The sequence below is a fragment of the Falco biarmicus genome, chromosome Z (genome assembly GCF_023638135.1).
Source record: "Falco biarmicus isolate bFalBia1 chromosome Z, bFalBia1.pri, whole genome shotgun sequence".
Taxonomy (NCBI): Eukaryota; Metazoa; Chordata; class Aves; order Falconiformes; family Falconidae; genus Falco; species Falco biarmicus.
In genome coordinates this window covers 59,463,695-59,488,531 of record NC_079311.1, presented here as the reverse complement: position 1 = coordinate 59,488,531, position 24,837 = coordinate 59,463,695, and the positions used below count along the sequence as shown (strand labels likewise).

The following is a 24,837-nucleotide window of genomic DNA, read 5'->3' as shown; positions in this document are numbered from 1 at the left end:
AGCTGACAGCAAGACATAATTTTTCTTTTCCTCTGAAGCTGTTGCCAATTATACAGTGAAAGAAAATTTGCAAGTCTCACATTTTGAAGGCTCTAGATTCTGAATAATCTAAAACCACCAACAATTATTTCATTGTTACAGAGTGGTAAAGAAAGCTAGAGATACGTTAAGTCTTTCAAATAGCTATAATAAAATATATACCTTCTTTCCTGAACAGGCACAATATAGCACTTACCTGTTGTGCTGTGGCTGGTGTTTCTAGTATTTCTAAGAGTGTATCCCCTGGCTGTGTTCGTATCACATCCACAATAAGTCTTTTGGTCCTTTTAAAAAGGATACATGGATATTACAAAACAGTTGTCACTGAATCACTTGGGCATTTCATTTTCTCAACTGTACAACTAGCAAGCTCCCCCTTTATTATGGATGCTTGGTAATGTTTATGTTTCAGAGCTTCCTTTATTAGTGTTGAACATCTGACTTCTACACAGGTCTGAATAAAGAAAGGCATGCATACTTCTTCCCCTTTTTTAGAAAACAGTTAACCAACTAGCACAGTAAAACAACTGTTAACATAAAAATTCAAGCAACATCTCACATATGGTTTTTAATTATGATCATTATATTCCTATCTGCTGTTTTGCCATCTTTGCAAAGCCTGAGCTATGCATGATTCCATTAAGGGTCATATGTACTGAATAAAGTGGGAACGCACTCAAAACTGCTGAACTTCTGAAAGTATTTTACATCTGATGCGGTGCATTTACGCACACCAGTGCATTTATGCACACCATTTAAGGGCAGATACTTCTCTAGAGGCAACCTATGAGAAGCATTTCCTTGCTAAAAAAGGGAAGCTGCTACACCCTGATATGTCAACTAGTTGGGGTTTTTTGGTAAGACTTTATCTCATTCCTGCTGCCTCTTTATCCATAATACTTCCAAGAACTCTGCTGCAGAATTCTGTTAATTTAGAGGACATTGTTACAAGTGAGATATAGCTCATTCTTAAAAATTCATAGAAGCTTGAAGATACAGCTTAAGTTTCACAGGAAAATATCTAATTATGATCAAGGCTTCTGTGATAAACCTCATGACTTGGTTTAAAATGATAAATTACCTACACAAATTGTTTGGTGGGGTTTTTTTTGGTATTTTCAGAACTAGGAAGTTTTAAAAAATTCAATTAAATGGCACAAAAGGTTTACTCATATACAGGCAATGTTTTCTAAAAACACCCAGTGTTTGGGTATGATCCAAGCTTCCATGAAAGGGATAGCAAGGTAGGAATGACTGACAGCACAGGCATACCTAAACCACTGCTCCTTCCACGTTAAAGAGGAAACCGGCTAAACCTTCTGGAAATTAGACTGCTCACCCAGAGCTGCTAAGTGCACTGAGCAGTTCTAGCACAATCAACAGCTTCTGAAGGACTGCTGTTAAATGCATATTTCCTTCCCAAACTCCCTTGGAATCCCTTACATTTTACCAGGGAAAAAAAAAAAACCCAAAAAACCAAACTGCAAAAACAATCAAACCCCAAAACAGACTGAAAAAGATTTCCTAAAGCTGGTTCACTTTGACTACATCAACACACTGCTGGCTTTCTCTGCCTGACAATTTCTGTCAGTCTCTGGTGGTCACCACCGCAGCCTACATTAATGTACATGGGACAGCATTAGTGTTTTATGCACTGCCTTAGAAACTGGTGCCGATATGGCCGACAAGACACAAGGCTTATTTCCACTTCCCCTCCCTTCAGCTTCCAATACCCTTGTACCAAACCTGCTCAGCTCTATTGTTTTCCAGAAACACCCCAACCTGGGGCTGGATGCCTCCCCCTTGACCTGCCACTTGGCGTGCAGCACCTGCACACTCAAACCACAACGTCCAGGCACCTTAAGCAGAGTCCTCTAGACAGGGCTACCAGCAAATCATAGCGCTCTTTGCAGAAACCTTAAAAGTATTTAATACCCAAGTATTTTTATCTTCACAGTTGCAGCAAGACTCCTCTGCAGCTAAGGTAGGAAAGCTAAGCATATGTATTCACACAACTCTTGTGTAAAAGGCAGCAGTAAGTAACTTCTGATACTGCTGCAATTTAACTCAGGTTGCTAATTAATCTTCTGTCAGATTGTTCACTAAGTTTCCTCAAAATATGAGAAACATTACTGGAAAATGGTTATACAATAGAGAAGTGAAATTATAGAATCATAGAATCTTTTAGGTTGGAAAAGACCTTTGAGATCATAAAGTCCAACAGTTAATGCAAATCCATCACTGAATCATGTCCCAAAGCACCACATCTATGTGTTTTTCTAAACACCTCCAGGGATGGCGATTCCACCACCTCCCTGGGCAGCCTCTTCCAATGCTCAACCACCCCTTCCAGTGAAGAAAGCTTTACTAATTTCCAATCTAAACCTCCCCTGGTGTGACTTGAGGCCATTTCATCTTGTCTTGCGGCTTGTTACCTGGGAGAAGAGACCAGCCCCCACCTGCCTACGACCTCCTTTCAGGTAGTTGTGGAAAGCAGTAAGATCCTCCCTGAGTCTCTTCTCCAGGCTTAACAGCCCCAGTTCCCTCAGCTACTCCTTATAGGACTTGTGCTCCAGATCCTTCATCAGCTTCGTTGCCCTTCTCTGGATAAAAAATTCTTTTGCTATTCTCATGCTATTGTTTCAACATTATTTCCACACAGTGCACAGAATTAAAGACATTTCTTTTGGCCTTGATTTTGCATGTTTTTAGGGATTCCATTAAGGAGTAGCATTTTACTCCTACACAGAGGAAAGAAGGACAGGAAGCACTTTTTTTTTTAAGTGATAGCAGCAGGCATTCTTATTACAAAACCAGCCTGGGAAAAACTCTAGAGCCTTGGTCTCTGGAACACCAAGTGACTAACACAGTTTTGGTTTGACTGTCATTGCTGTCCCTTTGCTTTAGATCTCAAATTATATTTGACAAGTTACAGAAAAAACTCAGTTTAAAAAACCAAAATGAAACAGGCCTTTATGGCTTTTATAGAAATTGCACTACTTACTACAGACATCCTAGCTAAGAACTTTCTTCAGAAGTAATGCTTCACATACTACCTAGTAAATTCAGTTTACTGATTCTTGATTTGGAAAAAGACCCCTAACAGGTTAGAGTTGAATTACAGCCTCTGTCTACAGTCCTAGTGCTTGCAGAAGTGTAAAATCCTTATGCTGTATTTCCTTTTAAAGGGAACTTCTAACCTTCACACTTGTGGGGTAAAAGTAAGCCTAGTAATAGAGGACAGCAGCCTCCCATTCTCCCTCCTTTGGTTCAGGAAGCGCCAGGATCTTAAATACGCCACTGCTTATTCTGGACAGCTTAAAATAACTTCAAAAGAAGGGTGCCAATAATTTGATACTAAGGGCTTTTATAAAAACATTTTCAACTGTGAAGTAGCCTATATCCCAGGGTAGCCCAGTTACCATTTCTTAATTCACCAAATTGAATAAACACAGTTTTCTTTCCGTGGATAAAAGTATGCGCTATTCCTGCTGAAGTGACAGTCACATCCTGTTCAGATGCCTGATGGCAGTGTGTCAGGGATGTGTTTTCCTTTAAGGGGGAGGAGAGGACAGTGTAATATTGTCTGTCACTTACAAGGCTAGACAGCTTTTCATCTCTGCTTTCCCAAGGCTGTGGTGTTTTAAAGCAGAACACTTTGACAGCTTCGTGGAAGAGTACTTACTAGGTTAGATAATGATCCGGTCATGCTCCAAAATACAAGTGGCAGTACATTTATCTTTCTGGAAGAATGGACAGTTTCTCTGACTTTTGCAGACATTTGAGCAGGACTGAACACAAACTGGCTTTTGAAAACTGAGTACATTCAGCACTTAAGAAATGTGCACAGGCAGGGCAGCAGGGTAGAAGCAACCTTCTTTTAAAAAAAGCAACCCACCAACAAACCAGACAAAAAGCGTAGCCAGAATATAGTTTTTTGAGCAAAACTTACTTTATCATCAGGTTTTTGAGATCCTGATCTTCACCTTCTCGTAACTCATATTTGCTTGTCAGAGATAGTGAAATCTCTGTTTTTGCGAGTTGATTCAGTGTGCTTTCCCTGTTGGGGTCGTTGGGATCAACAGCTCCTTCCCCTGTAAGGAAACATATTTTACTTCAAGTCTGCCAACTTTCCCATGATTCAATGCATGAAGTGAACAAGAACATAGATAAATCAGTGTAAGTCATCAGAAATATTCAGTATTTTAAATAACACACCCATTCCTATGATTTAGAAGCATTCTTTTTTTTGGGGCATTGAATGATCAATACCATAAGCTAGCTATTTATAAGCCCAGATAGAATATTTTGGAATTGCCACCAATTCTTGCTTTTCATCTACTGATGTGCAAGAGATTCACATATCTTCTTCTCAAAGAAGAGTACAAACAATTTAAGATCCTTTGTACTAACATGCAGTGGTAGTGAAAAATTAAAGAGTAGCAGCTATAACTTGGAAGCTGGTATTACCCATGACATCCTAGCTACTTTCTGAATGCTTTACATCTTACTACAATAAAGGCAAATTAATATCAGTCACAAAATTTCCTTATAACTAATACGTTTGCATGATTTTTAAAACTTCATTTTTATTTGGATAATTGAGTAAAAATAAGAAATGGCTGTTTTAAGAATTCCCTGTGCAGTTTTTGTAAGTTTCTAGCACACATTAACAAGAAAAAAAGTTATTAAAATTACTTGTTTTCTGTCTGCAGCTTCAACACAACTGGATCATTCTGCTTGAAACATTGATGTTTAGATTTTGAATCACATAATCTTTGAGTGAATAGTGCTGTTAGAAGAAGGTTCAACTATAAGGAGCAATGTTACAATAAGTGTTCAGAAAAGAACTATAGTAAATGAAGCAGCTTTCACCATGGGTGACAAGAGTATTTAAATCAAGCTCTTGTTTAACTCTGCCCCTAGGGTGAAGTTAACCTTAAAGAAGAAGAACTGTATACCCAGGAAAGACTCTACATCAGGAACAGGTCCGAGCCCTTCCAGCAATTCGTTCAGCAGGTCATTCGGCTCAGTAGCAATGGCATCCTGGTGTTCTAATAGTAGCTATGAACAAATGTTAATAAAGTCATCATCAAAAAAAGCCCCAACAAAAAAACCACCCAGCATTCCCAGTGTGTTTATACTTGTAAATAAATCTGGAGACTAAACACTGAAAAATACAGACTTAGTGTGATTAGGATTAAGGAGGACCCAAAGTGGGGAAGCATGCTCAGTTCCAGACTATGAATTGTTCTTGCCATAAAACAGCTTGCCATGCTCCTCTGTCAATTGTCTCTGGAGTGCTGAACATCACAGCTAAGCAGAAGGTTAAAATTTGCCTTTAGGACTAATGAAGTACCACAGAGTAAAGGGTGATAATCCCAAGTAGAGCATCTCAGCGCTGCATCCTGAACTAAGCACACAAAGGAATGAAGACTGGGTTGTTGGTCCACAGAAAGATACCTATTTTTTCTGTATATCCACTCCAGTACCTTACAACCGTATCCGTGATACCGTTCAAAAATTACTATATTTTGTGAGTGAGAAGACAGCTATGCTTCCTAATAGACTTAGAAGTTGCAGGAGATTTGTGAACATACGCACAATAACTTCCATACCTGGGCACATTCTCAAAACTTTAAGCCACAAAAATACTGGTAAGCCAAATTAATGAAGACCGTGAATGGGGCAGTTACATTTTCTTGAAAACAGGCCCTTGCTATCTGTAAGAAAAGTAACATCATGCTGGCTTAAATAAAGCCAGCAACATTAGTGATGGCTAGATTCAACAGTCCGCTACCCATAAAAGCAATGTTCCCTGTGTGGAAGACAGATGGAAAGATGTAGTGTCACTAAGCTTCACTGAAATTTAGCTTCAGCAAAGCATGCACAGTAGGCAAAAATGCCAGGATTCCAAGTACTTTAAACACTGCAAGTTATAGTCATTCAAAAGTTACTGGCTACTAGAAACTCAATGACAACTAGAAGGCGTACGTCAAGAAAAGAAAGGCATTCCAGACATACTTACAAGACACAGTGAGCTTAAGTCCATAACCGTTAACTTGTTTTAAAAAAGTTTATGTGCAGCAGTTACCCCACACTGTACATAATGTTGACCATGATACTGTGGGAACTGCTGAGAAACACTGTATGTACTCATTAGAGCTTCACTGTGCTTGATGCCATACAAGCACAGAGTGACAGAGACATTCACAGGACAAATTCTCTGGGGCAAAGCCAAGAGATACATGGGGAAGAACTAAAAAACCTGAGCTGGTGAATGCAGCAGTTCCCTCATTCCAGCCACATCCTACAGAGTGTGCAATGAAAATTAAGTTTAGGCAAGTGCCTTGGAAGATGATGACAGAGGGCAGATTTGAGAACAGCTTCTGAAGCTGAGCTACACATGACAAACTGTTTATGCATCTCCTGTTATTCAAACTAGGGGTATTTTTGAGCTGTATGACCAAAATGGAAGTTTTAATTTACATTTGCAGGAACCGTGCAGTGTGAGCAGACAACTCAGGCTTAGGCTCCCAGAGGTGGTTTGGTGGAAGAGGTGGCACATGACAAGGAGAATCAACTGGTAAATGTACTGCACACAGATAATACCGTGGTCTTCAGAACTATTTGCTTGTTTGCTCTAAGCAGGCAAGTGCATGTAGTCATGTTATCAAAAAAAGACCATTTCCTTGACCTCCTTTGTTTGGCAATTAATTACCTCATATTTTGTAGAGTATTTTATTAGCTAATATAAAATTGCATAGCAATGCTCTGTGACATTAAGATCAAATAACATACTAGACATGCAACAGACCCACTAAAAGGAATATTTGAGCAACGCTAGTGTTTAAATGTAAGCTCTGATCATAAACATGCAGACATAAGTCTATGCCTTAAAAAATTAAAAGAAAGAATAGGCATAAAGGCAATCCAGAAAATAGGTTTTTAGGCTATTAGTTTTGACTTGAATAAAGCTGACTTGGAATATGGTGTAGTGGGAGTTAGGTATTCTACCTTTTCTATAGTGTATCTGACAATATTTGTGGTAAGTTCTTTTTGGGCTGGTAAGGCGGGGCAGGGAACAGTTTGCAAGCCAGGAAACAGATAGTAATATCCCAGCTTTAAAAAGACCATGTGGTAGACATTTAACTTACACCCTAATGAGTCATACTACAGACAGCAGTTAATCTGTTCTTTACCCACGATAAAGAACTGGCAGGATGCCACAGCTCAGTCCTTCCAAATCAGACATTTGCATCTGCTTCCAACAAAACATATGACAGAATTCCAGTCATGAAATACACTGACTTTTCCTCTGTTCCCACAGTCAAAGGAGCTTCTTCAAACTGGCATCACTTTCTTAGCCAAGACAAGAAAGTATTTTTAAGTATAAATAGAAGTGTCACACTAGATTAGAACAAAAATGTTCCTGCCTTCTATCAGAAAATGTTATATTTTTTATATATATATAAATGTCATTTGAGATGATGCTTTTACATGGAAGCAGTCTTCTAGGAAAAATGCAATCTAATACTGAATTCCAGACACGAACTGAAGAAATTATGTCGAAAGGGAGAATGAATACTAAGCTTCCCCAGAGACTGTTTGTTGCAAATGTTTAATAATCTGTGCACTTTAGTCTGAGTAGTGTATTTTCATTGACTTACTGAATGGGTATTGATAATTTCTTCAATGGAGATATATATGACAGGTTTGCTAAGGGTCACCATGTCAGAGTATTCATCAATATTGAATTTCTCCTCTGGTTCAGGAACATCACATGCTGCTTGAAAAAAATTCCTAAGAGAAAATTAGAAATACTTCAATAATTATCCCCTATAAACTCAGTTAACCTGTAACATAAAAAAACCCACAATCAGATCTTTGACATGCATTATATTCCTCTTACAACCTGCAGTATACACTTGGTTTCTAAAGGAACCTTTTAAAGGAAGCAACACATTTATACAACAACAAAAATGCCTGTCTTTCCTGTACAGCTGGAGGAAGATTGTTTTAAAGGTAATTTTCTTTTCTTCTTATTCAATGAAATGCAATATTTTAATGTAAATTTTAAACACCTAGAGAAATCTGTATTTAGTGCTCTAGAAGATACGAAAGGATTTCCCCAGAGACACCCTCCAGTTTTATGAAGGCACTTGGTAGTGTGAAGCATGCCAAGAAGAAATTATTTGAAATAGCTGCACATAATTACCACTGTGCATACAAGTATTTAATTTGCTGTTACTCAAACTGAGCTGCTCAAACTGACAGGAAGTGTAGTATTGTTTATGAATGCAAGAATCTTCAGAGGGAAAAACGCAGTGTGGTTGAAGTGTTACTTTGACATGACTAGCATGTACATGGACCTGAGACCTGCTTCCCAAGACAAGAGGTGTGTATCCAGGCTACTGACAGCTCCAGGGATATGCACAGGCAGCCAAGACACAGCAAGGTCCTCCCATCAGAGGACTGCTTTGTTTCCCAAAGAGGACCTGAATTGGAGCACCTGGGAGAAAGTTTTAGATGAGGCCTACAGGCATGCTGCAGGAGCTGTCCTGCCTTCACTGTGCCAGCCCTGTGCTGCTGATGAGGATGCACATTTCAGGTTCAGAGAACCTTTAAATTTGGTATTAAAAAAAAAACCCAAACCAAACAAACCCAAAACCTAGGACTCCTCAGTTTGGAGAGGAAAATCTGAGCAATATGATAATGTCGTACAAAATCACAGCGGTGGGACAAGGGGGTAAGCAATCCAACTAGCATGAAAATATTAATTTCAAATAAATGAAAGCAAGCACTGGTTTAACTGACAGGTGGCACAATACTGATTATTGCTTCAGCAGGAGATTGTGGAGGTAGATCATCTCGAAGGTTTAAGAAGGGTTTGGACAACTTCCTGCAGAAGGTAATAAATGCATAGGAAAAGATCTAGGTAGGGCTGCTAGCTTTTAACGCAGCTAGCATTGCAATTGCAGTTGCTGAGTGAGCACAAGCAGAACAGGCAGCTAAGAGCACTGTTGGTGTTTGTGAAGGGTTTAGTTAAAGTGCAGAGCACAATCACGCAGAGACTCAGCTTCATATAAAGTTGGCTTAATTAGGGGAGGAATTCTTCCTTTTGTAGTGATCAAGGGGCTAACTAGAGTAGGCTCTCTCTTTCATAAGCATTTGTTATTATTGCTAAAACACTTTCTACCCTATTGTTTCTTCATGCTTACAATATCACGCCCTTAAATACTTCATTAAACAGAATGACTAATTTTAACTGTCTGTATTTATGGCAAATCTCACAAGGAAACCCTTTATGTGAACAGTGCATTTGCTTTCATGAAGGGCAGACACTAAAGATAGAAGTTCTGAAAGTGAGTTTGTCACAAAGCTTAAGAACACTTCAAGCTAATAATAATCACCCAAAAAAATAGGCAATAATCCCAAAGAACTAGTGTCCCAGAGTATAGCAAAACATGCTATTTCCTATGACTGCAAGATGAAAGAATAAGATCTGTGTGGAATCTCTTGGCAAAGATGAAAGAATAAAAACAAAACCCACAGCTTTTTCTTGACCAATAGCTTTGTTCTTCTGACAAAACATTCAGCTGTCCTCCTGACACAAAGAACACGTAATTTCTGCTGGATAATGTATCACCCCACGCAGCTCTCACAATGTGTTTGCAGTAAGGAAGCCTTACTGCAACCAAGCCAGCAGAGATTACCAGTTCTCAAAGTAATACTCAAGCAGAAACACAGCCTGTTACTCCCACTTCAGCTTCCTCAGCAGTGAGGAACTCTCTATGGCAGATCACTGAACATTTTTAACTTTGAGCAAGGAATTCCTACACATAAGGAGTCTACCTGCCTTACACATCCTAGAGCAGAGCTCTTACTGTATAGATGCTTGTGAGGGCTTTGCATACCTGAACTTCTGGTATGTCTGTGAGAGGTAGGTGTTCATAGAGGATAGATGTTCGCTCTCTCCTTCAAAGAGTTTGTTAGAAGCAGCGTGCTGAAGGACTTTGGCAACACAGCCTAGGTTCCTCCTCTGGTCAGAGTGTATCTGACCCCCAGCTGTCATATCAATTATATCAAAACCATCAGGAGCAACAATGGCAGGGTTCATGTAACGATAGTACAGGAGATTGCCCACAATCTAAAAGAAAAAAATCAAGATATCTTCCCTTTGCATACAGAATTACATTTTACAAAACATGATCAGTCATTTTTACTTCTGATTTAGACCACAGGAACCAGTGCTAGAACCACCCCTAAGACATATGCGTTACCTGTGTGCCTAACTGAAAGAACCTGTGATGCTTTATAAGATGTGCCTCTTACAACTGCGAACATCAGTTATGGACTTTTACAATGACATTTCAATTTGGTGCTTGCTTTAGGTCAGCTAATGCAATGCATTGAGCTGAATAATAAAGATAAATACAACTCTTCTAGATTTAGCAAGGATCAGCTCTAGAGGCTCGTTCTCTGAAGTGCAACAGATACGGGCCAGCAGCTAATGCATTCATTGGCAAGGAACACAGTTTTTTATGAGGACTGCATGCAGCCCTAAAAGACTAGAGAACAGATTTTTCCAAACTGCAATTTCTATAATGAAGTTACTGTAACTTGTATTATGCAGATGGTGGCTTCAAATCATTTCTGACCTCAGAAACAGGCAGAACTTTCTGCAATTTGCCTTAGCTTACATGTGGTCACCTGCAGAACTTCCAACTTACACATTTAAAGGCTTTCAGTTGGGTGCCTTATGATCCATTTGCTATTTAGTTTTTTTTTTTTTATAAATTGAGCAATGCCTTAATCTGTGTTGCTGGAGTGATGGATGGAAGGACCCCATAAATGGTACTTGCAAGGATTTCCAATGCATTGTTAAAACACAAAAGAGCAGAATTAGTTTTTCAGCTGAGAAGTCTGAGGTCTTTTAGGCATCAGGAGATATTTTTTAAACACCGAACAGTATCTTTTTGAGGAGTAGTAAGGAAGTTGTATTGAAATGAATACTTTGTAATTTTAGGACCGTGTCATTAAACACTAACGAAAGCATCTTTACTAAAGTGCAAATAGTTCTAATTTGAGAGAGTTGTCAGTCTCTCAGCTGGCTGGAAAGCTCATGGAGCAATGCCCCTAACCCCACTGAAAAGGCACCATGGCTGTGGTTGGTTAGAGATGATCAGTGTGCTGGTACTGTGCTTATCACTTACACTTTACTTTCAGTCTGTACAAATGTCATTTCTAAAACTTTTACAAGCTTTTTAAGTAATGTAATGATCTACTTGAAATTTTGTTTTAAAGCCCTTTCTCATTCTATTTAAATATTAACACAATTTTAAAACGAATTATTTTTTAATATGTTAACAACTACAGGCAAGGGGGAGAAAAGAAGAAAAAGACCACAGCAGTCTCATGAAAGGACTGCTGGTGGTAAAGACCATAGTACAAAACCAAACACCTAGATGATTCAGATGAACTCCAACCTTCTGAGAACAATTACTATCCAGAACAGGTTGGGCACTGTTTTCTGTAAGAATTGCTGAGCACCCAGACTAAAGTAGCTAGGTTGAGGCAAAAGAGTTCCCTTCTCCTCCCCTTCCATCACCCCTTTTCAACTCAAGAAGTGCCAAATTCTGTCAGTAAATGCTGGTATTCTCAGTTCCTTAGAATGCTTAAGTGTCAACAAAAATCCCATTCGGCATTAAAAGAACAAGGTGCTGGCAGTTTTCCCTCAGAAGCCTACCTTTAATAGTTCATCTTCTGTTGCATCTGGGAATTTCTCATGGAGCGAGCTCTTCAGAACTTTGGCTATATATCTCATTCCGTAACTATGTGTAGAACAGATGAAAAGGAGAAATATTGGAAAGACTTAGATGAAACATAATAATTATTTTCTAGTCAGCCAAGTTAATGGCTTTTTCCCTAGCCACTTAAAACACAAAACAAGACTGTAATGGAAAACATAAATTTCAAGTACGAGAAGCTCAAGAGGCTGCTAAAGCAGAGCAGAAGTGGAGAAACCACTCCCTCTACTGGGAAAGTCAGCAGAGAGGCACATATCATATGCCATGGAATTTGACAGGATCTCCACTGAGTTTCAAGTGAAACTTCACTGTGCACATGAACTGCAGCTTCGAGACTCTTAACTCAGGACTTACGGCATCATATTGAGAGAAAAGAATATGGATGTGAGAACTTTGTCGGTTACTGCTCGCAAACTCTGAATTGATGATTCCAGTTTATTGACCACTTCTGTGTGTGTTAATGCTTGTTCTGTGGTTACATCATATGGCAATTTGCTGCAAAACAAACAGATATTAAACCAGGATAAATGTATCTGAGAATAAAAGGCATTTATTTTTGCTTCATAGGAGCCATAAGTGAATTGGAAAAAAAGTCAGACAAATACAGTTGAAATAGGCTAACAAAAGCCTCAGGTGCATAACCTTCCTTTTTGTGGAGGGGGGCAGTTTGTTTAGGTGGGGGTGCACACACCATCATGTACCTTCCCTTAAATACAAAAGGGGAATCCTAATCCAAGGCATGCATCTCCGCATCTCAGTCCCAGCACAGCTCCTCAAAAACCTGGGACACTACTAACATACTGTTATTAAACCTGGGGAAAAGGCTGTAAGTTCTTCCATGGCATAGTCTACTACACTTACAAAGATTAAGTAATTGATGTTTAGAAGTTCATGACCAGGGAAGTGATCCCTTTGTTGTTCACAACAGGTAGAAGTACCTGTGTTTTAAGCATCTATCCCCAAAACCTCTCATTGTGCTGCAGGAAAATGGAGAAGGGATGCATGGGGGCAAGTGCAATTTGTCAGAGAAGGGAAGGGAGACCAGAACTGAGGGATCCCTCAAGCATTTAAATGGTACAGCATGCCCAGGTTCCTCACTCACCTGGCCTCACCAGTCTGCATTTCTAGCTGGTTTACCCATGACTTGTACACATCCACAGGACTAGTGTTGATTACAAGGGACTTGTCCTCCATGATCTCCTTCACCACCGGGGCTAGGAGCTGGCGCAGAGTGTTCTGTCCACGAGCACCTCGATTGAAGCTGACGACCATCTTAATGACAGTAGGGTTTCCAGTAACAATATCCTGTATCTGGTCTACCTTAGAGCTGTATCAAGGACAAAACAGTTCTCAGATCTGACCTGTGTATGCAGTTATCCATGTTTTCAAAACCCACTCTTTTTAAATTACCCTGTTTCCATGTTGAAACATGTTTACACAGTCTATTTCTTAGCCTTTCATATAAAACAAAATTATAGAAACTACTGCCTGAATTCTATATGTGTTATAATAATGTCCCTGGAACATAGCATAGTTAGTGGCAGCTAATATATAACTGATTCAGAACCAAATACCTGTTCAGGGCATAAGATACTGTTTTTTCAGGATAAGCCACCAGTCTCCACTTACAGAACACACATTCATGCAGAGAAAGAAAAGACTTTCTCCACCCTTAGATACTCAAGCACAAAACCAAGAAACACTAGTGTCTGGGTTTTTTAAGTGATTTTTTCCATACAAAAATATTGTCCACCATAGAATTTTTTCCTGAATTGCAAATGGCTTGAGAAAGCAAATAAGTTACCTTGAAAATTAATTTATCTAGTAAGAAAAATAGGCATACAATTTTACAGCAGTTTAAAGATTAACCATCAGATTATTTTAGGTGTGTATCTGGTCTACCTATTCGAACTGTCTGCAACACAAATTAACTTAAGTCTTCTTGCGAGTGCACATACTTTATCTCCTCTTCTAGAGCAGTTTTGAAGAGTTTGAGAAGCAGATATTCTTCTCTTTGATTGGAGGCATAGTTGTATAGAGTGAAGATGACTGTATCCATAAACTTGGTTGATCTGTTTTGTGGCATCTGGAAAATCAGCTTCGCCAGATACGTGGGGTTAGTCTACAAAACAAACAAGTGATGTAAATACTATTGTCCAGGACAAACTACCCCCCACCTGTGGGGCAGCTCTCTACATTTGTCAACACCAAAATCATTTATGTTGACTCCCATATATGTCACTTTTCCACACTGGCTTTACTTTTTCCAAATCCTAATGCAGAAAACACACTGAATACTGCAGTTAGGTAAGTGTGAATAGCACCAATAAGGATTTTATCTGTAGTCTCCAAAGAGTACCTCTGTGCATCAGGTCTATATGTCTGATGACAATGATAATTTACCAAATGACAGTGGCTGTCTACCAAGGTGACATTGCATACTACATGTCCTTTTAAGTATTAGAGAACATCTGCCCTAGGAAGATCTAAAATTCTTCTTGAAAAATTTCAGTGAGGTAAAAAGAGCACAATAACAGATGCAGTATATGCTGTCAGCTGCGTAGCATGCAACTTCTTTTCCACTCCATATAACACACAGTAGTAGTGACAGTAATGTACATGGACAAAAGATATATGGAGGAAAACATTTGTCTTTGGCTTCCATACAGATTGAAGTTATTCTCAAGAAAGAAAAGAAGGTATATTTCTCACACAGTTTGAGAAAATCCTTGCTTTCTTTAATTACAGGAAATATTAGAAGTCAATCATAGTATTTGCTGCAGTCTGCATACTACTATGGAAATCTTTTCATAATCACTAAAACAAAGCAAGAAATATATTTCTAGATTTTCTTTAGCAATTTACTGCCACGTTAATTTTTACATTATGATTTACCTGTAAAAGGTAGAATAAATGTTGATAAGCCTCCAGTTTCTTTCTTCTCTCTTTACTCAAACCTTTGATGCCCTGTTTGTCAACCATAACCATCTCTTCCAGCTGGCTTTTGCTCTTTTTGTTCAGTTTCTTGCTGTGCAGTACCACATCCTGCAGACAGACAATTGAAAGTCTGTATTATATATATTCACAGAACAGGCAAATGGGAGAAAATTACATTTTCCCAACTATGTTAAATGCAATATTCCTCGCAGGGCCTTCATTGGCAGCTTTGTATATTTTACTGCTCTATTCACTAACCAGTCTTTTGAACATCTTTTCCTTGTCACCAGTACGGCTTGCCAACAATGACAACTGGGACTGGGAAACCTGATCTCACATACAGATTCATTCATCATTTAGTTAACAAACAAGCTCTCAAATATGATTAGAAGTCTAGTCTATTCTACCACAGAAAAGATGCTTAAAATCTGCCAAGCAATTGCTGTTACCCACAAGTAGCAAAACTAAGAGTGACATTCAGTAGCAAACTGACTTACCACTCAGGGCAACACAACATCTACCACAAAGTATTTTCAGAAGGTTAAGACACACAAAGAAATTTAATTTACCAGGAGTATTTTAACTAATTGAGGGCAACCAAGCACTAGCATGGGTTACTTAGAGAGGTTGTGGAGTCTCCACCCTTGGATACATTCAAAAGCTGTCTAGACATGGTCCTGGGCAACCTGCTCTGGGTGGCAGTGCTTGAGCATGGGGGTTGGACCAGGTGACCTCCAGAGGTCTCCTCCAGCCTCAGCCATGCTGTGATTGTGTAAATCCTGAGCTCCCTCAACACATGGAAGTGCTCAGTGCATTCTACCAAGGGAGTCTGAACAGAGCCTGCTGACCTGAAGAGTGATTCTGTTTTTCACCAGCAGTCCAATCTTTATATCCATTAAGTTCAAGTCCTTCTCCAGCTGTTGATTGGATCGAATTTTTGTAACCACTTCTTCCCTTAACCTTGTTACTTCTAGTTCTTCTTGAAAGTCTAAGTCACTTTGGTCCAAGAGGTAGGCAAATTTGCGCAGGACAGCCAAGGGTGGATTTTCAGCACCAACTGTAGTTGAAGTAAATAGGCTTGTTAGTTGACATAATAGTGAACACCCCTAAACCCCCCAGGAAACTGTTGCTGTGCATAAAGTTTTGGAACTGCAGAGAGAAGGTTATGCTAATTAAAGCAATGTTTTTGTCATACTGTTTAAGTACAGCTACCCAAAATTTTTCAGTTTCAGCTGTAAACCAATTTATTTACAAACACACCTGCTTTTGAAAGAGAACAGGAGACAGAAATCCCAGGTGAAAGTTTTTAAAAAATGATTGAACACAGTAGCATACTATTTCCCAAACATACAACATTCAACTGTTACCACTTACTTAGTGTTCTGTAGTCCTCCCTGGCTTTGTTTGCTCTGAGAAACGCTTGTATCTTCACAATTTGGTCACTCTGGAAGGGACCAACATTAAGCAAAAGAATCTAGTTAGGATGCATTTCTGCTCAGAAACACCCTGCAGAACCTTCACCCTCTTCCCCAAGATTCCCAAAACTGCCCTTGCTGTCATGTTACCCTACTTTAATGCTTCACATTCAAAATGGAGAAAAAGGACTTACATGATCCTTGAAGTATTGCAGCCGTTTCCTGTAAGCTGTCTTTGCTAGCCACATTTTGACCCATGACTGAATCTGAAAATTAAATAAAATTTAAGAAAACCTTAACAGACATTGCACAAACTGTTCTCTGTGTGTGTATGAAACTTGCTTCCAACAGCCCTCTTCCACACACTGTTCTCTCCTGCTTGGGACCATAAATGACTGTATCACTAAACTCCAACAGTCCTGTGACCAGATTAATGGACTTCAACTGAAAGAGCAAGTTGAGTTCAAGGGTCTACCAGTCGTGTGTTGTATTATTTTTGGAAGTAATTTCTACCTTCAAGTCTCAGCTCTCAGTTGTAAACCAGTCTCCTTCAGAGACAGGAGATCAATATCCCATCTGTGATCTATGATCTACTCATGAGACACTATCCCAGTAACATCTCAGAAAAGTGAACACTTTCCAGACAGATAGATTTGACAGCTTTTAAGGAAATAACACGCTGTTAGCTCAAATATTTTCAAATTTAGTATTATGGAAATGAAAGCATAAGGAAATCTCTATTATGAGCCACACAAGCTCAGCAAAGCCTGACAGAAGTCAAGCACAGAGCTTTCAAGAAGCAATTTACTTAAGCTGACAATTCAATAATTTTCAACATCATTCAAATTCCTGTAGCACAAGTCCCTCCTGTTTGTGTTCCTAATCTCTGATTCCCAGGTGGTGGAGGATCAAGCCAAAGGGTAAAATATACTCGGGCCTCAAAGCACAATGGAATCTTACCTTAACAATAGCAGCAACGTTGCCTTGAAGCACCTTTAGTCTGTCAATGTAACTTTTCCGTTGTTTGAATCCTTTCCAGAAAGCCTATTTTATAAAAGGCAGAAGACCATTATTACTAATAAAAACCTAATATTTATTAAAATATACATACACTAAAATAATTGTTTATCCTATAGAAAAAAACTGTTACTGTGGTGAAAAGATAACTAAGGTGTAAGTAAGCTTGCCTCCATATTTTTAAGGTGCCCTGATAGATCTTGTGTTAATTTGGCCAATCTCAGCACAAACACTTTGTTGCCCAATGCTGAAGCCATCATTACTGTTATCACCAGTACACCCTCATCCTTTGCTGTCGCAATCACCAACTTCATCCCACACGGGGAAGACTGCCATCTTTTGTGCATTACATCCAAAACCTGCCCCCTAACTAGCTGGACCCCCATTGCTCTTGGCCTGGCCTCCTTCCCAAGTCTTTGGTCTTCTAGAGTTGCTCAGAATCATCTTGTACCACAGACAAGAACGCCCAGTTCCCTCACACGGCAATCCCTTTGCAAGCTCAGAAGCAAAGTCTTGCCAAGGAACCCAACAACAGGGATAACAGGGATAACAGGGAGTCTTGTCTTTACCATATTTTGGCTTTCATCTCTGTCCAGCTGGTAACAGTCTTGTCCTCTACTTGTTGTCTTGTCACAAGTCATTTTTATTTTAAAGCCCACAGAAAACAGAGAACAACTTTATTCACCTACATTTCTCTGTGTTTTTGAACCTGCTCACAGACCCTGTATTCCTCTAACAGTACAGTCATTTGCTGGGCTCAGACATCATGCCAGAAAATGGAAAGCCAGTCCCAATGACAGCTGCTAATGGTAAAGGTACATATCATCATGAAGTTACTATAGATTAAAAAAAATTGTACATTTTTTCTAGAATGTGTGTGGGGGGGGTAGGTGGGTGTGACATTTTTCAAGGCTGGAATAAATTGTTTCTAACAGGAGATGGCTATTTCACCATTTAAAACCACTGTGCATGCATTTGTCAGTGTTCACACACTCAGCAGAAAGTTTCCTTTATACTCTTCTTGGAGTTCAGCAAACCGGAGACATACAAGAAATACTGCTAAAGCCTGAGAACACCAGGGCGGCTGACACTCCCCACCCAGCTATGACCTCATGGAGCAGAAGCAAACCACTTCTAACTGGGGATAGTCTAGAAAGGAATGTATTTCTTAAGTCGTACTTTGCCAAGGAATTTTTGCTTCAATACTCAACAAATATCTTCTGATCTTGTATGATCATGTTACATGGTTAGGTGTACCACAGCCAGGGCTATGTATTTCTAGTGGGAGTCTTCTCCTACTAGACTGCATGCCAATATAAGCCATTCTTTTAAAAGTGGATATTTGCTATTTAAAAGCATAATTACTCCAATAAGGACAAGAACATATTTGTGGATGTAAGAAGTTTGAACTGCTGCTGATCAAAACAGGGAGACCAACCTATCTGAGGATTTTATCAGTGGTGGTAGTAATCAGCTACATCACCCTTGCAGAAGTTGCCCAAGCCATGTTACCTTCTTGTTCTAGAACAATACCTGTATTTTGATGGCAGATGGTTCCTGGTTTTGAAGGTATGCTTTTCTCTCCTGATAATTTTTTCTGACTAAGAACCCCCTTGCTCGGGCTTGCATCTGAACCACCAGATTTTCATTAGCAAGCCACAGCTGCTCTCGATTGTAATCTGCTGTAACTTGCCCAACAATGCTCTGTTAAGAGATCACAGAAGAAGGTCATTTAAAAGCAAAATTCCTCAAGCCAAAACCATCCTGAAATTTGATCTGTGTTCTGTCCATCATCTGTACAGGTGATGTACATCCTATCCAAGCCCCTCTGATTTACCCCTAGATTTTAATCTAGTATGAAGGAAGAGCTGCTCTGCTACCACTGAATTTTGAATAATTTATTTTTTTAATAAAAATAACACCTGGGCAGAAGCTCATGTGGTCTATTTTGTCCTAAGTTACACTTCATACCAACACAAAACCTCTACAGCAAGGGAGTTTAAGTATCATATTCAACCTATAGAGCATGAAAATACAAGAATGCTGTCAAATGATTGGATTTAAACATAAAACGTTTCCACCTGCCCACAAACATATCATGAAATTTCTTGTCATAGGCCAATACAAAGTCCAAAAAATATAAAGGGATATGAGAACAGACTTTCCTCTGTCTGTGTCTGCTGGTGGCCATTAAAAGGAATGCTGTAACTTTCAGTTAAGAAGTCCTTGAATCATTGTCAGACATCAAACAGAAGGCTGTGCTATCACCGTCTGCTTAAACTTCAGTTGCTCCTATTGTCAGAAGCAGACACTGAAGTGATCTTTAACCTCATCCAGCACAGCCTCTTCCCTTGATATTGCCACGTCTTGCTATCTCTCTCTCCAATGTTTATGCTGCATTTGCAACAACAATCATTTCAGCCACTTACTTGGATTTCTTCACCAGTTAACCATGAAGTTTTTGGTACAACTCCTTCAGGAGCATCACAGGTACCTTCCTCAGTTTCCACATTGTAATAGTAATCGTACATGTTTTTCATTACAAGTTTAATCCATGGACTTTCAGTAGAATCTAAAAGCAATACATACCATTAGTGTGCATTTGTGCCTTGTTACACTGAGCAATTACAGCTCCCCCTACCCATTTCCCATCTCTACATTTGCTACAAAGCCATTTTACATGCAAAGTCACTACATATCTTGGCCCAGTGTGTCAGAAGGATGTTTTCAAAATATCCTGTTAGTGGATCAGGACCTTTCTAGAACGAAAAAGCTATGACATTAGTACTGATCCAGTGCCAGCTTCTCCAAACCCCAACATGCCAAGTTAGTGCTCACTCCTGAAAGAGCATGTGTGTGCGCTACGTCTTCTATCATCACTCACGTAATTGGAACCAAAAACTGTAATTTATTTTTTTTAAAAAAAGTTGTTCTTGTCTTCTGGCCAAAAGGTGGCCTTATTGACACTTAACTCACACAGGACATTTCCTATATCCACATCATTGTCTCGTTTAGTGCTTTGGTAAACAAGGCTGTATCCTGACAGGCAGGAAAAGCCTCATTTCCTCATGGACAAAAGGCCCCAAGGTAAAGCTGATAAGGTCAGTTGTGCAAAATGCCCTCTCAAAACTCAGACTGCAGGATGAAACATGCCCACCTACTGAAAAGAAAATGTACTACATTAACAGGAACTTTTATTTTAATTATTAGCTAATCTTGCCTGCTGATCTTGGCTGCATTAGCTATGATGTGCTTGCAGCTCTAACATGACAAAACATCCCATCATCTTGCTATAGGCAGATTCTACCTCCAGCTTTTGCCAATACCTGCTGCTCTGGCAATGCACAGGGACCGTAAGCAAACTATGGACACTTGGCAGAGCCTGGATTGATCTTTGACAGTAACCTGTAAGGCTGAAGAATGCAGCCTAACCCTTCTCTGCATCTGCTAACACAAAAAAATAAATCCGAGAGTAATGTGGTTTTCTGGGAAGATAGATTAATCTATTGACAGTCACAGAGAAGCTGCCTTAAATCCATGCAGAGGCTGGTTTGAGACTCTAGAAAGACTTAGCTAAACTCTGGAAATAGCTGGACATGTTTCTGGAGGCTATGACCCCATGGGAAGCCCATGCTGGCGCAGGCTCCTGGCAGGACCTGTGGACCCATGGAGAGAGCAGCCCACGCTGGAGCAGGTTTCCTGGCAGGACTTGTGACCCCGTGGGGGACCCAGCTGGAGCAGGGTGTGAAGAGCAGCAGTCGCAGGGAGGGACTCACACTGGAGAAGTTCATGGAGGACTGTCTCCCGTGGGAGCGACCCCACGCTGGGGCAGGGCAGAGCGTGAGGAGCCTCCCCTGAGGGGGCAGGAGCAGCAGAGACAGTGTGTGAGGGGCTGACCGCAGCCCCCACACCCCGACCCCTGTGCCACTGAAGGGGAGGTAGAGAAATTCAGGAGTGAAGTTAAGCCCGGGAGAAGTCAGGTGTTGGGGGAAGGTGTTTGTAAGTTTTGGGTTTATTTCTCATTATTTTATTCTCATTTGAATAGTAATACATTAAACTGATTTCCCCAAGCTGAGTCCGTTCTGCCTGTGATGGTAACTGGTGAGCGGTCTCTCCCTGTCCTTATCTTGACGCACAAGCTATATTTTCTTGCCCTGTCTGGTTGAGGAGGGGACTGATAGAGAGGCTTGGTATGCACCTGGTGTCCAGCCAGGGTCAAACTACCACGTATGGACAAGTGGAACTGTCCTTTTCAGGGAGGTTTTTACCTTCTCTGGTTTTCAGGCTCTTGGCTTCAAAGAGGTTCCTGAAGTAGGCTTCAGCACATTCAGGAATGACTCTTAATCCAAACTTGGACTGCAGTATCATCAGGATTCGCTGTGAATCACCATTCTCCAAGCTCTTGTTAATCATTGATGTTCCAACAGCCACTAGAGTAAAATAATGACATAGAAAATTAAGTGGTTTATGCTTCAGGTACCTACAGCTCTAGCCCCCAGCAACTTTGATAATGGACTTCTAAGGCTGGCACACATGGACAGCATGACATACAGAGCAACTCAGTGCTTCACCCATCTGTAGCCTCCTTCATGCTTGTAAGGACACGTATTTCAGAGAACAGCAAGCTTGTTAGACAGAAAGCGTGCACTCCACCCAGGCTGGGATGCAGCCACAGCACAACCGAGAGCAGCCTGAGCACATAGCTGCTACCCTATCAAGTGACACACCAGACGACACCAAGGCAGAGGTTGAGGTACCCCCACACTCAGCCTGCCCTAAGAAACAAGCCATAATCCATTGATCACTTGGAAGCCTTTTAAAGATGCATGAAGTCATTTGGTTACAAGCTGTAAACCTCAACATTCACTTTTACTGTATAAAATGTGAATAAAAACTTATTGCCTTGAGCAGTCTTGCAACACTAACATCATCCTCGTTGGGATCCTGAAGGGACCCTTTCTTATCCTCACTGCCAGAGAGCTTGTTTGAAGCTGATGCAACAAATTCATGCCCTTGAGTTTGCCAGAGATGCAGCTTTTGCTTCCAGGGCACATGAAGTTCCCTGAGAGGTGATGCTATGAAGCGTGTTCAAACTTTGAGGTTATATGACGTTACCCATACTCCACTTCAGGACTTCCTAAGCATCCTTTGCTTTGTGCAGGTCCCACCATCACCGAAGGTGCTGCTTCCACCACACCTGACAGCATGGAGCAGCACACACCACTTCAAATCGCCTTAGACACTAGAGGTATATGCTGCTTTAGAAACTGTCGCTCTGGTCTTTAATGGTGTTCCTTCAAATCTAAATTCAAGATCCATGCACAGAGGAACAAATGAATAGACATATGGCTAGAACACATACATTATATATTTTGGCTTAAGTGAACCTGGCTACCTTTGCGCCCCACAGCTGCACTTCATGTGGCAACACCAACCCTTTTTCCTTATCTTGTGTATATCCAGATCAATACAAAAAAAAAGGTCCTTCCGTAGACTCAGTGCTCTGCCTACACAAAGCTGACCCAAAAGGTGCTCAGTATCAGGAGCCTATGTACAGGAGGCGCCACTGAGACTGAGTTAGCAGGAGAGCATTTCAAGAAGAGGAACAGTTTTTCTTTGTGGTTAGTTTGACTAAGGTGGAATGGGTGGCTTTGGCTAGAGAGTAACAGATCAATCTCCAAATACATTGGCAGCCAGCTGAGAAGCAAAGTGAATGGGCAATGCCACACCACCGCCACCTGGATTTCTATGAGATAGCATCCTGCTATTTTTCTATGTTTTGAAACAGACCCCTCCTCATGAGACTGGACCTGACTTTTACCACAGCTGAGGTATTGTGATGCCTAGGCATCCGGCCCCAGCAGTGAGAAAGCAGGAGAAACTGGGTAGCCACATATTACTAGCCTGCTGCTGCTGGTCTGGGTGTTCCATAGGGCAGGGGTCCTCAAACTGTTTAACCAGGGGGCCGGCGCACAGATGCAGTGGCAGGCAGCCATCTGCGGCTGCTTGGTTCCCCCCCCAACCCCCGGCGGGGGGTGGGGTGGGTGGTGGTGCGAGGGGGTCTGTAAATACCAGGGGCCGGATTGAGGACCCTGGGGGGCCATATCCGGCCCATGGGCCATAGTTTGAGGACCCCTGCTCTAGGGGCTCAGTCCTACCCATACACAGTCCTCATTGACTCTGCTCACCAGTATTTGAATGCTTTTCTTCCTCTTTTTCTTCCTATCGTTACGAGTGCTGGAAGCTGTTATTATGAAGACAAAAGAGCACACAACCTAGCTAGGAGTTGTTTCTGTAGGTCTCCTGCTGCCTGGCTTTCCCCCCATGTTTTAATTTATTATGCCTTTATTTTTGAGGGGAAGTACAGGAAAAATGTTTAGTAGGGAAAAAACACAATTCAACAGAAATTAATCCTTTCCATTGAAGTGCTACCAATTAATACTGCAGCTCTTGCTCTAAAGAAGAGCCATGTGAAAGCTGTAAAATTATAAGATAAATGGAGCTTAGCCATCCCCAGCTGCAGCAGAACTGTGGGCTCCAGTCTGCTCCTGCAGCAGTTGGGAAGCCATTACCAGATTAACACTGTGAAGGGCACTTTTTCACATCCATCCTCCCTTCAAACAGCTATGACAGACAAAGATGCAGTTGTCTGGAGCGATAAGCCTGGACTCTCAACAGGGCCAGAGTTCAGCTTTTTCCTGTGACTGGGACTCTCATGACAGATCTTGCCTTGACAGACAGACTTTTCCTGTGCAAGACTGATACTGTAATATTAATTAATACAAGACTAATCCTATAGTATTCAATATTTAAATAAGTCATAAAAATTAATTTGGAAGGGATCAAGACTGTTTCTGTACAGCTAACAGTACCTTCTCTTATTTTACTGCCATTACTGCAGCAATCTCAAAAATACACTTTGTTCTGACTGAAAAATAAACCTGACTGCCTTGCAGAAGTTTTGGAATGGGACACAGGGAGTTATTTACCTTTCAAAAATAGCATCTCAGATCAAAATAAAAGTGCATTTCCAAGTTGTGAATCAAGCTGAACTTTAAGTTTATATGATGTGAGTACAACATACTAGCTTCCTGAGACAGGATGTGTTTGTTACAGGAAGTATCAGGGTCTGTGCCGTGGGGAAATTTTAAATCTCAGGTTTTAGCTGCAAAGCCCGAGTGCTCTCCTGAAGAATGTGCTGTGCTGACACTGCTTCCTTTCAACCCAGAGGGCAGAGTACAGGGAAATAGTTATTTCCACAAGTAACTTGTTAAAATAGTTCTACTGATCATGCTTGACTGAAAAGCTGCATATTTACTACAAACATAGATTATATGAAAAGATTTTACTACAACTAGCTAGTGGATGGAGCATGGGCCTATCATTCGCAACATTGTATGGTATTGGTATTGGCATTGGATAATGCTGTGCTAATTCCTGCAGGCCATTTATGAGTTATATTCTTAACGCTTTTACACCAGTGGACACAAAGATGTTTCCAAGTTACTCTTTAGCTTTAACCGACATCCGTTTAATAAGCTATGTGTTTCTGTCCCTTTTCTGCACTTACATGTTTCCTCATGCCTTTGGATGGCATTGGAAGGTGTTTTTGTCCACAG

At 40.5% G+C, this 24,837-nt stretch overlaps 1 protein-coding gene across 8 annotated transcripts in view; it reads right to left on the bottom strand.

Moving 5' to 3' along the window:
* IQGAP2 (IQ motif containing GTPase activating protein 2) overlaps positions 1-24,837 on the bottom strand; it is a 127,913-nt gene that overhangs the window by 5,748 nt on the left and 97,328 nt on the right. For all 8 annotated transcript variants that reach the window (XM_056324197.1, XM_056324203.1, XM_056324201.1 and 5 more), the window contains 17 exons: positions 21,487-21,648; positions 19,648-19,790; positions 18,752-18,922; positions 17,162-17,245; positions 16,396-16,467; positions 16,161-16,230; positions 15,635-15,843; positions 14,745-14,894; positions 13,808-13,971; positions 12,952-13,176; positions 12,204-12,344; positions 11,789-11,873; positions 9,957-10,189; positions 7,710-7,842; positions 5,001-5,103; positions 3,992-4,133; positions 236-323 (listed from right to left, as the gene is read on the bottom strand). In XM_056324197.1, the coding sequence (XP_056180172.1) occupies positions 236-323; positions 3,992-4,133; positions 5,001-5,103; positions 7,710-7,842; positions 9,957-10,189; positions 11,789-11,873; positions 12,204-12,344; positions 12,952-13,176; positions 13,808-13,971; positions 14,745-14,894; positions 15,635-15,843; positions 16,161-16,230; positions 16,396-16,467; positions 17,162-17,245; positions 18,752-18,922; positions 19,648-19,790; positions 21,487-21,648 (2,375 nt within the window). The remainder of the gene's footprint in view (positions 1-235; positions 324-3,991; positions 4,134-5,000; positions 5,104-7,709; positions 7,843-9,956; positions 10,190-11,788; positions 11,874-12,203; positions 12,345-12,951; positions 13,177-13,807; positions 13,972-14,744; positions 14,895-15,634; positions 15,844-16,160; positions 16,231-16,395; positions 16,468-17,161; positions 17,246-18,751; positions 18,923-19,647; positions 19,791-21,486; positions 21,649-24,837) is intronic.